This window comes from Lissotriton vulgaris, chromosome 8 (assembly GCF_964263255.1).
Source record: "Lissotriton vulgaris chromosome 8, aLisVul1.2, whole genome shotgun sequence".
NCBI lineage: Eukaryota > Metazoa > Chordata > Amphibia > Caudata > Salamandridae > Lissotriton > Lissotriton vulgaris.
The window spans coordinates 372,317,539-372,335,897 of NC_141696.1; the positions used below are offsets into that span (position 1 = coordinate 372,317,539).

At 42.2% G+C, this 18,359-nt stretch overlaps 1 protein-coding gene across 6 annotated transcripts in view; it reads left to right on the top strand.

Moving 5' to 3' along the window:
* RPGR (retinitis pigmentosa GTPase regulator) overlaps positions 1–18,359 on the top strand; it is a 420,762-nt gene that overhangs the window by 264,133 nt on the left and 138,270 nt on the right. For 3 of the 6 annotated variants that reach the window (XM_086934147.1, XM_086934148.1, XM_086934149.1), the window contains exon 14: positions 11,134–11,301. The exons of the other annotated variants lie outside the window; for them this stretch is intronic. In XM_086934147.1, coding sequence (XP_086790273.1) covers positions 11,134–11,301 — 168 coding nt within the window. The remainder of the gene's footprint in view (positions 1–11,133; positions 11,302–18,359) is intronic. 6 annotated transcript variants of the gene reach the window in all.

Genomic DNA, 18,359 nt, shown 5'->3' on the forward strand with positions numbered 1-18,359 from the left:
CAGACTGGTGCTTCTGCTCAGATGCCAAAACATCTTCAACACTCCTGCGTTTTGTTGTTTTTAATAATTTACTGTGCTCAAGTCTTCCATAGACCTGTCATTGAGGCAGGTCTTTGTGGTCTTTTGCACAATATAACAGGATTTTATGGCATGACACGGAGGCTAACATTATGCAAATCTTAATTGCACAGCTCACAGCAGCAACATTTGAAGGGATCTAGAACTTCAAAAATTCCAGCATAGTATATAAGCCTCACGTTGTCTTCTCCCTTCTTTGTTGCTGCTGCTCACAAGATAAGTACTCTTATATTTTCTCCCCCCCAACCTAAACACTAATATTGATATACTGTGTACCTTTTCATTGTTACTCCTCGCTTTTTCTTACTGCGGGGGCTCCTTTTTCATCATCCAGGACTCTCTCTCTCTCTAACATCTGTTTCCTGAGTTGTTTATATTTCTAGGCTTTTCCCCCCGTCAGCACTATTAACATGTGATTAACAACTGAAGAGGAGACTTCCCGTCTCCGCTTCGTAACATTTGCACTATTTGTGTCCTTTTCCGCTGCATAGTTTAACACCAGAGTTGGACGGAAGCTCTTTTGCCTCCATCCAACTCACTTTTCGATGCTTTCTTCGGCGCCTTAAGGCCAAAGAAAGCACTCCTCACACGGGATCAGCATCTTTTGAAAGACACTCATCCCGTGCTGAGAGGCGCATTGCTCCAGTGTCGTCAAGCTTCCATGGCAATGCTACGGCCTGAGCTAAAGCACAGGAGACGCCGCGCAGGGTTGCCATAGCAACTGGGAGATGAACAAGTCCACCCTGAGCCTGGCAAGAGATCGGCTCACGGAGGGCTCGTGTTCCTTCTCTTAATAAATTAGAATATAAATGAAAACAAGGTGACTCACCTTTCACAAATGGCAAAGCGCTGTGTCACCTTCTGTTTCCAATGCTGGTTAATCCTCCAAGTCACTGGTTACCGGCTTGACTGTCTACTCTTCGCCGAATCAAAAATAATTTAAAAAAGGAAGAAAGGTCAACAGGTCACACTGACCACGGAAATAAAGGAACGACTCTCACAATAACCTCTGAACAGCCTCAATTCAAGGAAAAGCCCTTAGTGCCTCTTGCAACCATTTTGTGTAACCAGATTAAGTTACTATAACTGTAAAAGCAGCCCTTTTATGTATCTAAGCAATCTTACCTGTTTTGACAGTTTGAACTTCACTAACTCTTAGGACATCTGCCCTTTCTTCAGAAGTTTACTGTTTCTGACCTTATTATTAATTATGTCATCTGAACGCTCAACCAGCTCCATGGAAGATACATTGGAGGGACTATTAGTTAAGCCCTAAGTTGGGTAATGGGTTCGCTTGATGACACCATTAGCAAAAAACTGGAAGCCCTATCAAAAATGGGGTGTTCAACCTCAGGACCTCGCAAAGAGTTCACAGAGTCTGATAAAGGCCAAAATAACGAGACCAACAACCGATAACCCTCCCAAAGGTGCCAAAGGTGCAAAGAGCTCCAACCCTATGACTATGGCTGCACGCTTTGGCGATGGCGATGGCAATGACAGTGTCCTGGGCACAATGGATGGGCAAGAGAAAGGCACGCTCCCAGCCATCCCTATTGACAGCAACGATGGCCAGGAGGATGATATCCACCTCTCCTACTCCTCTGACTTTGATTCTGAGGAAGAACACGAGATAAGAAATGTGGACACATCTGGTGAGGCATCAAGGGACTCTGGGTCAAAAATGGGAATTGTAGATCCCTTTGGAGAATACATGTTTGATCCCCTGCTCATCAAACACCGCTCCCCTCTCCCCGAGTGGGTCCCTTCCCAACATATAGGCTCTGTAAGGAAATTCCAAAGGATGTAAATTCTCGTCTCAGATCTGAATGCTCAGTGACAAGGTGGCCTCAACCCAGACCTAGACAACAAAGTAGTGCTTTCATCACCAAGAGCGGAAGAGACCCAAGAAAAGGTCTTGACAAGGGTCTAAAGTCTTACCAAGACAGGATCTTGGATATTACGGGCCCATTAACAAAGATATTTGAATTATCTGAATGAGCCGACCTTGAGAACACCCACATAGACCCAAGAGAGCTCCGCCAGTGGGCACATAGGGCTATTTGCCTACTCGGCAACGCTAAAACTGCACTCTCAAATGAGAGGAGAAAGAATGTCCATTTAAAAATTGATCCTAAGCTAGTGGAATTAGCTAACAAAGAAGGGGGAGCATCCTCTCAAGGCCTTCTCTTTGGAGAGAAATGTATCAAAGAAATGTCAAAGTATGTGGGAGTGTTTAGCTCCATTCAGAAATCTCAGAAAGATATAAAGAGAGTTTTCCACTATAGCGTTTTTGGAAGGGCCGGGAGAACACTGGGTCGGTTTCCCGGCCGTAGCCAGATCTCGACAAGACCCTACATGGGACGAGGAGGATTTACAGGTCACTCAACCTTCTACCCTCAGAAGTAAAGATTCTGTGCCAGAGGCTTCAGGGGTGAACGGAGGCAAAGAGGCTTTTAAGCAGGTAAGACTTATGAAAGATCCTTCAGATACCCCTATAAAGGTGGGAGGAAGACTAGCCCAATTTTGTGGGAACTGGAACCTGGTGAGCCAAGATCTTTCGGTACTAGATACGGTCAAAGGATACAAGATATAGTTCATAGACTTACCAATACAAAAGAGATTAAGAGAAAAGAGAGGAGGTAGTGGTGTCCCTCTAAGAGGAATATCCGCACTATCACAAGAACATGTATAATTAAAGACAGTTAAAGGACAGTAAGTGCTGAACTAGTGTAATAATACTAGCGGAGTGCAACAAAAACCCACGTCACTCACTACCAGGTGTGACCAAATGTTGAGAAAGAAAACTCAGCATATGCATATCACAAAAGAACTGGGTCAAGCGTGCACCATCCTAAGTAACAACAGTTAGACTATAGGATCTAATAATCACCATAAAGTATTATATTCTCTAGCAGTAAATATTACAAGACAGAAAAAATCAGTTGATGTCCTTCAGATTTGAGAATCTTCATTTCATTTTATTCTTCAATTCATCACAATGAAAACAGCCAACACGTGTTTCGTAAGTACTAAATAAGCACCATAACTTTCTCAAGGCTGACAACAGGTATTGTCTGATGTGAAGACAAGCTCTAAAGGGAGATGTAAGAATCGTCTTATTCCAAAGTAACTATAGACGTATAGTCATAAACTTTCACAAAATTAGGTCCATGGTTGCACCGTAAGTAGTGGCGTCTTATAATTTATATCTGTAACCTAATCATCCACATGGTCCAGACGATTTCTATTTGCATGTAAAGGACTGTCCACTAATATATAAGTGGCGAAATATGTAAATCGATCAAGTTGAGTCGTCGGAGCTGCAAGAAAAGGCGTCCGACAGAATGTGTGTACACTCATTCTGTCGGACGCCTTTTCTTGGACGAGAGCTTCCTGGTATTGATGACACATTTACCCGGAACCTATGTGGAGCTCCGACGACTCAACTTGATCGATTTACATATTTTGCCACTTATATATTAGTGGACAGTCCTTTACATGCAAATAGAAATCGTCTGGACCTTGTGGACGATTAGGTTACAGATATAAATTATAAGACGCCACTACTTACGGTGCAACCATGGACCTAATTTTGTGAAAGTTTATGACTATACATCTATAGTTACTTTGGAATAAGACGATTCTTACATCTCCCTTTTGAGCTTGTCTTCACATCAGACAATACCTGTTGTCAGCCTTGAGAAAGTTATGGTACTTATTTAGGATGGTGCATGCTTGACCCAGTTCTTTTGTGATATACAAAAGAAATTACACAGAGAGATATTGTTCTCACAACAGGATTCAGCCCTAGTGACAAAAGAGGTAGAAGACCTATACGCAAAAGGGGCAATTCGAGAGGGAAAGGCCATAGGTTTCGTCAGCAATATGTTTCTAGTAGCAAAAGAAAGACAAAGGGATGAGACCTGTTGTAAATCTAAAAGATCTGAACAACTGGGTGGGTTACCGTCAATTGAAAATGGAGGGAATCCACCTTCTCAGGGATGTACTGAGGAAAGGAGATTGGGTAACTTGTCTAGATCTGAAAGAGGCATATCTGACTATCCCTAACTGGTGTCCACATCAGAAATGTTTCCAGTTCATGTGGGAGGGCAAACTCTTTCAGTTTTGAAACCTCCCCTTTGGCCTTTCCTCAGCCATCTGGTGTTTCACCAAGGTACTACGCCCAGTAGCCGGATGACTAAGAACCAAAGGAATAAGATTGATTCTATATCTGGACGACATTCTAATAATATCTCAATCCAAAGAAGTAGCATCACAACACTAGGACCTCAAAATAAAACGCTTAGAACACCTAGTATTTGTTATAAACACCAAAAAATCATCCACCACTCCAAGCCAGGTCACTCAGTTCCTGGGTTTTAGGATACATACAGTTCAAGCAGAATTGAAATTACCTGGGGAAAAGCTAAGGAAACTTCGCAAGGAATTAAGGACAATACTAAAGAAACAGGGATTCCCGTTAAGAACATTAGCAAGGGTGCTAGGCCTCTTCTCCTCAACAATCTAAGCCATATATCCGGGGCCCCCTGTACTGCCGGGCCCTTCAGAGACTCAAAGCCAAAGCTTTGAGATTGAATCAATCCTATTCATTGACAATTTTCTGGACTCAAACTCGAGGAAAGAGATACTCTGGTGTCTGAGGAATGTAGAGGCATGGAACAGCAGAGTAATTTTTGGGGAAGAACCAGAGATAATAATTGAATCAAATATCAGCTTAGAGGGATGGGGTGCCACATGTGGCGACTCATCGAAAGGGGGACAATGGACAGAACAGGACAAGGAGTTACATATCAATTGCCTAGAACTACTGGCAGGCTCCTTTGCAATCCACAGCTTTAACAAGGGCTTAATAAAGTGTTCAGTCATGCTTCGCTTGGACAATGTATCTACGGTCAGATACGTGAACAAGATGGGGGGGGTCCTCACTCCATGGGACTATCAGTCAAAGTCAGGAACATTTGGGCTTATTGCCACAACAAAGGCATCTCAGTGATCGCCGAACATATCCCGGGTTTGAACAACGGGGTCGCAGACTGGTTCTCCAGGAATTTCAGAGATTCCAGCTATTGGAAATTAGTCAGGAAATTATTTTTGACCATTCAGTCGATAGATCTCTTTGCAGACAGAGTGAACAGTCAACTACCCAAATTGTTCAGCTGGAGGCCGGAACCTCAGGCCTTGGGGGTGGATTAGTAACTTCAGAATTGGCGAGGACTAACACCCTATGCCTTCCCTCCTTTAGCCATACTCTCACGACTTCTATTTCAAGTTCGCAGGAATAGGGAGGTAACAGTAATAACGCCCCTCTGAATGTCCGAGGCATGGTTTTCAATCCGGATGGAAATGAGTATAGACCTACCTATCCTTATACCTACTTTCGAGGAAGTAATCACAGGTCCTCAGCGAGAATGTCACCCCCTCGTACATCAGGCCCTTCTGTCATTAATGGCCTGGAGGATTTCAGGAGAGAGTGGCAGCTGCCAGGACTTTCGGAGAACGCTTTCAGACTCCTATCAGAGTCATGGGCACCTGGCACAAGGAAAGCATATAGATTGACTTGGCAGAAATGAGTTTGTTGGTGCCTTCGACGGAACTACAATCCTGTTTTGTCTGATCTAGCACAAGTAATCAACTACCTATCTGAGATTTGTGCATCGGATCTAGCCTATCGGAATGTGAATGTCTACAGATCGGCCATTGCAGCAGGCCACTGCTTGGTAGACGGTACCTCTGTAGGTCAAAACTTATTAACTAAAAAATTAATGAGAAGTATGCACGTTTTAAAGCCACATCAGCCAAATATACTGCCCTATAGGATGTGAGGGATGTCTTCAGGGTAATTACAGACTGGGGTGAGAACTCTACACTTTAATTAAAGAAACTATTTTATAAACTCACTGTTTTACTGTGCCTAGTTTCCTTCAGAGGAAAGTCAGATGTAAAAGCCTTAGATATCACCATTAGTGCATACCAACCAGAAGGGGACTGTTTTTTCTTAAAGAGACAAACTAAGATGATGTCAACCTCAGTTTTCTATCCTTTCTTTCCACAGATTGAAAGATTGTGTGTGGTGAAGTGCCTGTTGGGGGATGAAAAAAGAACCATAAGATTAAGAGGGAATGCTGAACAACTGCTAATATCCCATAGGACTCCCCATAGAGCAGTTTCCTTTCCCACCTTAGCAAGATGGGTAAAGGACGTTATGAAAGAAGCAGGAATCAATATTTCCATTTTTGGTGCAAACTCTCTTAGACGGGCCTCAGCCTCAAAAGCTTTTATTCTAGGTGGTGGCCTTCAAGACATCCTTAGATCTGCGGACTGGTACAATGAATGCATCTTCAAAAGCTGTTATTTTAAACTGGTTACAAAAGCCATTGATGATGTGTTGAACACACTTTAAACTTGCATAATGTTAGCCTCCGTGTCATGCAAAAATTTAGAGTTTCCACAGCCTGATGTGCAGAAAATATGGATTTTCGTAAAGACACGTAAGTCTAAGATTATTCCTCCACTAGGTATCCACCCTGGGAAAACAACTAAAGTGGATTTTTGTTTGTCTTACAGATGAGATATTTCAAAGAAGTAATGGATGACTACATTAAAGTTTAAAAAAAGTAATGTTAAAGTTATCTTGTTTACTGCACAAAGAAGGGAGAAGACTACGAGTGCAGGGCTTATATACTATGTTGGAATGTTTTGAAGTTCTAGATCTCTTCAACTATTGCTGCTGTGAGTTGCACAATAAAGGAGATTTGCATAATCTTAGCCTCTGTGTCTTTAATAAAATCCCGATTTTCTGCCCACCAGGCTGTGAAAAATCTAAATTATCCAAGTTAATCTTAGGCAGTCAAGTATGACTTCCTGAGTAGTATGTAGCCAAGTATGAAGGAGTAGGTTTGTAGCATCAAGACAATTCTTTCTCCATTAATATCAGGGTTCTTTCTATTATCGCTGCCCTCACTGGAAATGCAGCATTAACTAAAGCCTTTTTAGAATCTCTTAACTTGTATTCCCTTTAAGCCTCTCCTCTTTCACATCATATTGAGTTAATCATTTGGCAATATCTTGATTGGTCTTCCAAAGGTGGAAGTTTGTTAACCAACACAATTTTAACACTGGTGTAGATACTCTTCACAATATAAAACTTTAGAGATGCTCTTGGCTGTTTCTAGCCCATTATACATTTTATTCCTTCATGCTCAGAAAGAAATGGCTCTCTCACGCGTCACTAGTCGTCGGAGAGATCTTTACTGGTGCAATTTCATCCTTAAGACTTTTTGACATTTTAGCTTTAAGGACTCAAGGAACCTTTTCATTATTAATGTAATTAATTCAGTAATGTGGGTGCACCCTTTTGCCTTGCCGGAGTTAGTCTATATGTTTTAAGTGGTTCATTTTCACTAGTTTTGTTCTGCTCCTTAGTGACAGGAGGTCTATGATGTGTAACAGTAAAGAGTACAGAGGGATCAATCAATTTTTTATTTTGATTCAAGGCGCCATCAATTACCCTGACATTTACAATATTTTGTACATCTAAATATGTATGATTCTATTGGAACAACGTGTCGTGTAACGAGACTGGGTACAAAAAATCAAATACTCCTACGTTGAACGTAATATATACAAGGCATGAACAAATACATAATAATCACATATAAAGCATATTCACATGTATAATACAATACATTTTCACAGTATATACAAAATTTACAAAGACCCTAATTATAACTTAAACTGATGTAGACTCCTTATTCTGAGTAATACACTCTGAGGTAGTCCTCCGTGCGCCTGAGGTATCACACCTCTTGTCTCATTTGCTTATAGGCGCCACTACTATAAAACCAAATTCAAAATAATAGGACTCCTATATTTGTCGAAGCGGTCGTGTTTCAGCCACCAATTTCTTTCGGCCTCCTCGGGACAAGGGTATTGACATATCTGAGCAATATCCTCTCTTTCAATCTCACAACCAGTCTTATACTTCAAGGGTACACGATATCCATTTCACATGGATCCATAGATAAATTAGAATCCTGCAATTCCAACTTTAAAGGCCGCTTATGGTAGACACTCAAAGCCTCCCTGTCTGTCGGTGAGCGATCCTTCACCTCGCAGCCTGTATCATGGGTTCCCGCCAACACTTAAACCGTACGATCCTCACTCTTCCCGCCATGCTATGGATTGTCAGGAGGACAAAATGTAACGTCATTATAGCAATGGTGTATTAGAATTTTTCCAAATGTACCCACATGTTCTGATACATTACTAAACATGTGAGCCAGACAGGAAATTGTTGCCTTCTGCGAGCATGAAAAGTCCAAATACACCTATTTAAGAAACATTATATTATAGGCTTCAAAGATTGCTGCCAGTTAGCTCAGCATGTTTATGGTTACACGTTTACAGGTATTCAGGGCATTTCAGTTCAAAATTCTGCATCCATTCCTTATGGGTTTTGGGAACGGATGAGCTATTCTATTTAATGTTTATGAATATACAGAAGATGTTATACTGGTGACGGAAACATTACTTACTAAGACTAGTTCTCTAGAATGTTTCTCTTTGTTAAATTCAGCATTCATTCATGTTCTCTGGTAAAAAGAAAAGTCAGTGGACTAGAAGCAGAGTTATTTGTTTCTCAGTCCTATATTTTTCAGTAGACTTACAAAATGGACCCAGGAAATGACTGCTGCAGTCTGGGACTACTGTACTCGTTAACAGCCTTAAAGTGACAGTGCAGTTTTTCGAGCGTGCCTCTGTAGGGAGTTCCCTTCATTTTCATGTTTTAAAAGCTTGATTAATACAATTGTTTTTGCAGCAAAACTATGTCATTTTCTAATCCAGTTGTAGATTCTCTAGAGAATTGTTAACCTTGGTATGTTTTTCTTAATGTACAGATAAAAGAATGACAATTTGCTTTACAGAGGCGTTCTATGACTGAAGAGATCTACAGTGCTATAAATATTGACTGATTCTTTTTTCTTAACATATTATAGAGTGAAATGTGCGTTTTGTGTCACATTAGGGTAGATTTATCCACTTCAGGACATTATGAAAATTAGAGGGAGTTAAGATGTATATAATAAAATGTAAAACTATAGAATGTTAGGCATTGGATTTCTGACTTCATTTGACCGTATTTCACTCTGTTAAACAGTATCCCGGGGTCCCACTAGTAGGCTGAATGGTTCTGTGCTCTGTTGTTAAAGGTTAGTAACCTTCCCTTTCTTCTTCCTTGTCAAGACATTGGATCTCTGGTTGTACAAGGTGGTAGAAATGTCAGACGCTAAGCAGGTCTAAGGAGCATGTTCAAAAAGAGATTTAAAATGAGCCATTGGAAGCCAACTGGAAAATGCCTTCAAAATGTCAGAAACACCGAACTCAAGGAAAATGGCTATGTGAATTTTGATTGGAGGTAGTTCACCCAGTGCCAATGAAGATGAATTTACACTGGTACTCCAGGCGAGTGCTGAAAGATATCCACTCCTGTGGTTGACCTACTGTGCATTTAGTGGACATTTGAAAAATTCTGGCTTTGTGGAAGGAACTACTTTTATAGAAAATATTGCTAAAGCTATTAGTGACTGTTATAGAGAACTTAGAAACCTTTGTTGAAGTAAACAAGTAACAGTAATGATAAGGCCATGGGCAGTGTTCAGAGTGTATGGATGGAACCTGGTTGACAGCTAGACAGTTTAAGCAGAATGGCATGCAAAGCTTGGCTAATGTTGAAACCTGGTCTAATCCACATTTGCATCTGCATATGTAGGATAGGTATGTGGTGGAATATTTTTGGATCTGATGTGGAAGCAGGTTTGATAGATGAGACAAGTGGTTTCCTTGTTATGGATCCAAAGTATGAATAATGGGCCTTTGTTTATGTTTTGATATCTGTGTCAATAATTGATATCACTAGCTTACAAGTAGCATATTTCAAAGAAACGAGGGTTTCATTAGTAAGAAAAAATGTCAGGTATATTTTATTTTGGGTGAACCAAAGATGGTTACAAGAAACTTTGGGCAAACCCTGGTTTAAAGTACACCAAGCACATCTTAGTTTATCAAGCCTCTACGACATGAATGAAACAGGAAAAGGGCTCCCAAAATAGTGTAGGAGCTGGAAAGTGCCAAATGAATGCATTCGTGTCCACAAGAATGTCTGATGTTTGCTCATTTGGAAAAGCCTTAGCTATATTTGTGGTATCAGCTGTCACTAAATAAGTAAGGATCCAGATGTACAAAGGAGGATGTGTTGTTCTGTGACCATTCTCCTTATTTCTGCCAGAGTAATTGATCCAAAACTACTTAAAGTGACATTACACAGTGAGTCACATGTGTGCCATCACAGTTATTTTCAAGAGGTGAAGCTTGTTAATGCACCATGCATGACACTCTTGCGAATGCATCCTTGAGACAATGGACATAGGTTCCTCTATTTACATTTGCATTGCACCTGTTCTCACATCCCTGGGATTTAATGGGAATGGTTATATGGAGCACATGGTACGGCAGGTGACCATGGAGTTGGACTTCGCGTCAAAGACTATCACTTGCTCCCTTAACACACTAAGAGCAGCTTCAGATAACATTGAAACTGATTGCATGAGCTTGCACTAACCATTGTTGCTTTTGTAGTATATCTATGTTTCCATTAGCATGTGTGGCACATGGTCAGTCTTTATTAGAACAAAATAGCTCACTAGATAACAAATCATGTTTTGATCTATCGAAATAAAGCTTTACTCTTGCTTTGCATAAGTATAATTCCATAGTACATCCGGCCCGTAGTTTCTAGCCAAATTCAGTCTATATTGAAATACGTAACTCAGATTCTTCATATTTGCAGTAATGATTTGTTTCTTTGATTAGAAATCGACCAATATGAAAAAGTAAGTAAGTGATATTTCGTAAATGTTTGTTGACAAATGTTATAATTATATTTTAATGATATTGATTGATGCAGATCATATTTTTGTATAAGGGTAAGTTCCTCAGAACCAAATATACTTAAAGAATTTTGAATTGATTTGACAGAGTTCACAGTTGATTATGGCAGATAGCATGCCCCAGCCGCAGCCCCAGGAGCAACAGCTAGAGATAGAGTTGCAGGATCCTGACATCCAGGTAGAGAGGAATATCAGTAGTCTTGCATCAGAGTACCAGAAGACCAACACAATGGAGGAGACTGAAAAAAATGTTCAGGTATGCCTTGCCTGGAGTCATGTTAGCAGCCCAGTTCTTAATGCTCGCTCGGCAGTCCAGCTTTTATTAAATATATGATTTTGTTATAAGATAACAAGGATTGCTCCAAAATGTCTCCTCGCCCTTTGGCATAGAAAAATTATGGGTTTTACGATTTGTTGATCCCTAGATGGCCCAACGTCCCAAAAGATTTTGAGATGCTTTTCAGTCATTTGAATAGTTTAACTTTATAATTTGTTTGAGCGTATAGTATTCTCCAAAAAGATTCTTAGGGGGAATTGATGAAGACAAACTTGGGAATATATTCACAACGTTAGCAGGACAAGCAGATTTGTCGAGAAGCTTCTGTGAGTTGAATACATCTTTCTGTCTTATTTGAGACCTTTTTTAATTCTGCCACAGGAAGAGCAGTCATCTATAAGCAAACACGTTGGGAAAATACCAGGTATTCAGATTCAGATTCAAATACTTTATTCGGTTAAAAAGCAAAGAATAACCATAAAAGTAGCATGAAAAGGTACAATTTACAAAGGGGTCAAGTAGTCATTATATAAAATCACACAGAAGAAAAAGCACCAAAATTAAGTACATATATACAACAACAAAAAATTAATTCATTTGAATCGATTTACGACACTTAAAAACTGATTTAAAAAGTTCAGCAAGTGAGGCTACCATAAAAACAGTTTCCATTTTCTGACACTCTAAAAACGCGAAGCGACATCTGTATACATTTAAATCTTTAAGAATAGGGATGATAAGTTTCTTTCGGAAAAAAGTATAAAATTTACAAAAGAATAAAATATGTATATCAGATTGTGGGGACACATCATCACATGGACAAAAACATAGATCTTTCGACCAACAATTCATCACAGGAAAAGATAATAACCTAAAAACAATGTTAAGTCTAAACCGGGTTAAAAGGAAACGTTCATGGTTGGACATATACAATGATAAATATGGCTGTAGTTTCTCTCCACATAAAATATCCTGATGGGCAGAGACAGTCTTTTTTCTCACCTCCTCTAAATATCTTTTGTCCCTGAGATAGGCAATACACAAATTTTTCGGGTCTCTTCTTGATATGTATGCCATTGATAACGGATCCTCAAAGTATTGGGGACAGCTTAATTCTTCGAGAAAGTTTCTGACATAGCATATCCATTTGAAATCTTTAATGTTGTCCAATGCTAAAATGTCCTTTAAAATGGCCCGGTTAACCACACATTCATCGTTTGTCCAAACCCTGTGCCAAAGAAGAATTGGCTGAATCTTAATCGTATCAGTAACATAAAGCATTCCCAATTCAGCGTGGCATATCATAGTCGCAGTACTTTCAGGCACGGACAAGATATAACGTAAAAACTTGTTTTCCATAGTTTAATTGAACTAATATTTGAGTAACCCCACAAACCTGATCCATAGGTAGCTACAGCTAAACAAGTCGCCTTATAAATAGTTAAAATTTCCTTTATGGGTTTTTTTCCTAATTTTTTCATAAAACATTGTAAGGCCATGATAGTTTTGGAAAATAACAGAGATCTAGCATAAATTGCAGTAGTCCATGAGCCGCTTTCATGAAACAAAATTCCCAGATATGGGAAGGTGGAGGTCTTTTCTAAGGGATTGGAATTTATAAAAATTGGCATCAATTGGCGGTTATAACACGGAAAGATCGGAGGAAATTGCAGATTGCCAAACCATCCTGGGTCATAACTTTGTGGATGGAAGTAAGGAGGCCTCCCTCTATGTTTCACTACATTCCAACCATCTTCATTCCTCCCTCCCCATTGTGTGTTATAATGGTTGCTGTCAAAAACCTGACCATTATTACCTCCTCGGTGTCGGTTGTCCCTAGTCCAACTCCACCTGTTATCCGGGTGTTCACCCTCAGGGTAAAAATAAGATAGTGCCCTGGCCACAATGGACAGACCATGGTTTCTTGGGGGCCTCGTTGTGATATATTCGGCAGTGCGTGGGTTCTCAAATGTTATCACCACACAATCGCCGTGTACCCTTTTTATATTATACCCAATCCATGGAGCCCTTTCAACCATCAGAATATTACTTCTGATAGCTGGCGGGAGAGGGTAGTTATCATTCAGCCAGTGGATAATTTTATTTACAAGTCCCCCATTATTTTCGTTTGATTTTGCATCTAGTTGAGGGACTCCAGTGAGAACCACAACATACGGTGCAGCTTTTGGGGGTAAGTGTATATTTCTACGCACCTCCCTTTTTTCTGGGTTATCTTTGTCCTGTTGTAGTTTAGGAGTTTGTGGGACTGACGCTACTTTATCAGTTTCTGGTAAAGAATTGGCTTGGTAGTTTAGTCTGCCCTGTTCCCATGATGCACTGGGCCAGGGACAGACTGATTTGCATATAGCCAGGTTCTGAGCTGGGATGGGGCAGTGAGATAAATAACGGTGATGGATCAAGCCCTGATCTTTGGACTGGGTAAGAGTGGTCTGCTCAATTCAGACACTCTGTTCATCACCACCCCCTTTTGTAAATCGACTTTATCAGTTGGGGCGGGAGTTTTAAGTGTTGGTATAGTTTTTGGCGGTTGATTAGTGGTAGGGACACTTTTAGCAGCTACGGGTGGCCTGTTCGTTATAGTTTTTACATGTGGAACTTTATTATTCAAGTTGAAGCTAGGGGCACTTATATCTTTATGAATATTTTTCAGTATTGTTTCCAAACAGCGTAACCTAACCTTGATGGGTTTGAGAAGAATTTTTAGCATCTCAAAGATGTTATTACTAACCATGCTCAGGCTACTACTGTCCTCACTACCTCTAACTTGGTTGTTTACTACACCACTTAGTTCCAGAATTTCCTCCAAGCTGCTATCTAAAACAGTTTCGTCTGGGAGACTTAATGGTAGGCCGACGTTGGCCTGGTGCCCTCCCCTAGTGTCATTAGTATGAGCAACTGGATTGCTGCTCACATTCAAGGGCGCCGGATCTAAATTGGTTGGATCTTGATTCTTGCTAATATGGGCTTTTTTCCCTTTGCGAATGGTGGATTTAATGGTCTTTTGTTTATTAGTCTTCTGTTTAGGAATTGCCCCCTCTTTCATACCCCTTTGATTTAAAGCGCTAGCTATGGATAGGTTTTCAGTCTCATTTTCAGCTGGGCCGCTATCCACTAGCAAAGAGAGATTAGGGGTTGCCTCCAGGCCTTCCTGGGAACCTAGAGCGTTATAGCCCCCCGTCCTTGTGTACCATTGCAAGAGTGTTCGGGACAGATACACTATTAGGAGTGCAAGCTTGAGCAATAGGACCTAAAGAGGAACGCCTAGCCATGGCTAAATCTTGAGACACCCTTCTGTCCATGAGTATAATCCCTTCATCAATTAAGGCATGGGTGCAAACGATAAAATCATCGAGGGTACCAGTCAGCTTCTTTACTCCTGCAGCTGCCATGCTTCTGGTCTCTGGGCAATTCATGACAGACCAGTTCTGATGTCCCACTGTCCATGAGCTAATAGCAGTCAGGCAGGGTTTCTGGCCCAGGCCAGGCACCTCAGGCATCTGAGGGCCACAAAGGGCCCGCCATTTGCCCGGGCTTAGCCCCGGGCGTCCCGCTCGCGTCCCGCGCCGCGGGGGTTCGCCCTTCTTTATGGCGCCCTCGGCGCTGCCTGCGCTGCCTGTGCACGTCACTCAACGCGCCGCCGCGAGGCCTGCCGGGTGTTGTGGTTCCCGGAGCGGCGGCGCGGGTCTCTGTGGCAGGGTGACTCTCGGCGGTGGCGGCTTCTCCTGCTGCGAGTCGGCGTGTCAAGGTGAGTGTCCTGTAATCTCCCCCGCTCTGCCGGGGTTCGCCCTTCTTTATGGCGCCCTCGGCGCTGCCTGCGCGCGTCACTCAACGCGCCGCCGCGAGGCCTGCCGGGTGTTGTGGTTCCCGGAGCGGCGGCGCGGGTCTCTGTGGCAGGGTGACTCTCGGCGGTGGCGGCTTCTCCTGCTGCGAGTCGGCGTGTCAAGGTGAGTGTCCTGTAATCTCCTGTAATCTCCCCATCTACTTGTCCTCTGCTTTAGCACTGATACCACGCAGCACAGGTATTGCTTTACATTGCTTGCACTGACATTTATGGATTGTAATGCAATTTCGTAATGACCGTTGGGCACAACATTATTTGAAAATTATTTTCCTATGGTACCTTGGTGTAATGTTATTGCACGTCTGGCATGCAAGGAACCTTTAGTCAGTTTTCTGACCATTAAAGCAATCTAAGAGAACTGTAGCATTTGGAGAATGGTATTTCATTCTCTTTAGTCTTGTTGTATCCAGAGCCTGGCCTTAGTGAGGAGGTCAGAAATGGATTAAATTGACACGGAGGAGGAGTTAGAGATTAAAAGAGATAAACATTAACACAGCTATACTGGATTCTAGAAAGACACCAGAAGCAATACATCAAGAAGACAAGATAAGTGTTGCAATAAATGATTTGGATGTCATTAAAGCTCAATTTCTGGTAGCTGATGCCAATTTCCAAAAGACAGTGTAGGAGCTTAGAATGATTTTGTACTGTGTTAAATGCACTGGATACATAGTAAGCAGGATGAGAGTTATGATTTCAGCTAATCATAGGTAGCGATGAGGGATGATTTATTCCTGTGAAGGTGGTCGAAGCCTGCTAGGCAGTGAGCAGGAGGTTTTAATGTAAAACACAAATTTGTCACTTATCTGTAATTTTACGGACTATAGATATTGATTCTAGGTTTCATCAGCAGAGGATTCGATACCCTTTTCCAACTCTGGAATATTTTTCTGGCTACAGATATAGCTTAAAATAATCGTCCAAGGCAGAGAGTGAGCATACTATTGGAAGTGCATGGGAGTAGAGAGGTAGGTGGGGATGAGAGCAAAGAAACCGACAGTTATGTGGGGCTGTGAGTGAAAGGTGAACAGGACAGATGTAGCAGGAAGGATGGCATAAGAATAGGAGAATGCCTGAGAGGTTGGATCACAAAATGTGAGGTGAAAGAGTTCATGAAGGGGTGCAAGAGGAGCATTAGTTGAATATGAAGAAGTGGGCGAAGGAGAAAGATACTGATTTCTGGCAGTGTGATAGGACATAGAGAGTTAAGAACTTAGGTATAGCTTGGGGTTGTTATTTGTATTCACAGTGCTACTCATTGTATATCAGTCACTGCTCACCAGCTTCATCGCTAGTGACCCTACCTTCTACTGAAAAACCAACTGTCAAAAAGCAGTGAGAAAAAGTGTTCTCAGTGCAGTTTGGTAAGCTATTCAGAGATCAGTCATTCAGAATGTTCAGGCTGATTGTGTCTCCTGGCACTTTTACTTCACAGAAGTACCAAAGATGGATGCTAAGTTTTTACAGCCTAGAATTGCTAAATCATTTTCTAGGCTTAGTCTGGCAGCAGACTTATTGTACCAATTTAGACTTAGAGTATGCTTTTGGGTCTCCCCCTTGCTCATGATTGGATGACTTTCTCGTCTATCTCAATTCTCTTCTGATCTTATGATTTTTCCTCCTAATTTGTGCTTTTGTCCCAACCAGTGGCATAACAAAGACCCCCACGGTGCGGGGGGCCTGAGCTCCAGGGGACTCCCTCTGCACAGTACCCTGGCGTGTTAGCCCCTGACTGAGTCCAGAGGAGGGGCCCCTCGATGTAGTTTGCAGGTGGGCCCCTGCGAGTTTCGTTACGATAGTGGTTCCAAGGAGCATTTCAGTCGCACCATTTTTTGATACAATGACTCCATACAGTTCTAAAATCATGACTTCGCATCATAGTGTCTGAGGGACTTTTTGCTCTTCCTCTCACTATTTATTCTCCATGCATCCCAGCCTTTCCTGCTTTGTAATCTTTATTTGAGAATTAGCTCTCTCCAAGTTGTGACGGCCATCTGTACATGATTTTTTGATTTTTTACAGTTTTTTTTTTTTAAACCTTTATTAGATGCATACAACACAAAGGCATGACCATTACAGCATGTACAGTTTCGTATGGCAACATGGGACCAGCGGTTGAGAGAAAGACGAGCACGTGTACAAGGTCCATTTTAACATTGCAAACAGCACTTTACATATACAGTTCCCAATGTGTCACAGTAGGCAGCTAGTCGAGTATGGGCATCGCATCTCATTCATCCGGTGTGCGGGGGGGTGGGGAGGAAACGGGGAAGGAGCAAGGAGTAATTCAGGCCGGGAGACTACATCCCCTTGCGCTATTGTGGGGCCTGAGCAACACAGGTATAGTGGCTCTGTCCATCCCAGCCCCGCATCATCTCTGTCTATACCTGATAGCTAGCTACGTGAATCCACTCAGTGTCGTTATCTATGCGTATCTAGCGTGCGCAGCTCAGCACTGCATCTCAGCGTGTGACGTGTTTGTGTCTGGACCCCATGTTTGTCGACTGAGGGCGGCGTGCCATGCCTTTCCACCAATTCGTCTTCAGCCGTCCCTTGCCACTTCATTAAATGATGCGTGTATATCCCCTCCGCCCCGCAGCAGCACCTCCAAGAGTGAGGTGGCGGACAATTGACTCAGGTGTTGTGTCTCATGACCTATTCTGAACAAGATCCCCTCCCCCGCTCTTCATCCCCGGGTCTATCGACGTTTCTCAATGTGGGTGTCCCCATATGTAGTATGTAGTGCGGATGTAGTGAGGCGAATGTAATGTACAGTGTCAATGCGCTCATGGGCCAGGGTCCAGGTCATCATCCCCAGAGGAGTCGTTTTGTGTCTCCTGAGCCAGCCAGTATACCCGTAAAGGGGACCAGATGTCGCTGGGAGCACATCGGGCTGGCATCAGTTCCGTATAGATGCCATACTGGTCCTGACAGTGTTGGAGGTCATCCAGCCATTCCTTGAACTTTGGCGCTCTTCCCCTCCCCCATCTGCAAGCAACCCTCCGTTTAGCGAGTAGTAGCGCGATGTCAACAAACTTGCGACCCGCTCTGGGCACATCCCTGGTATAACCTAATATCATCACTATCGGGTCTAACGGGAGAGGGCCGGCTATCATTACCTGAAGGGCAGCATGCACCTGGCCCCAGTAGGTCTGTATTGCCCCACAATCCCAAG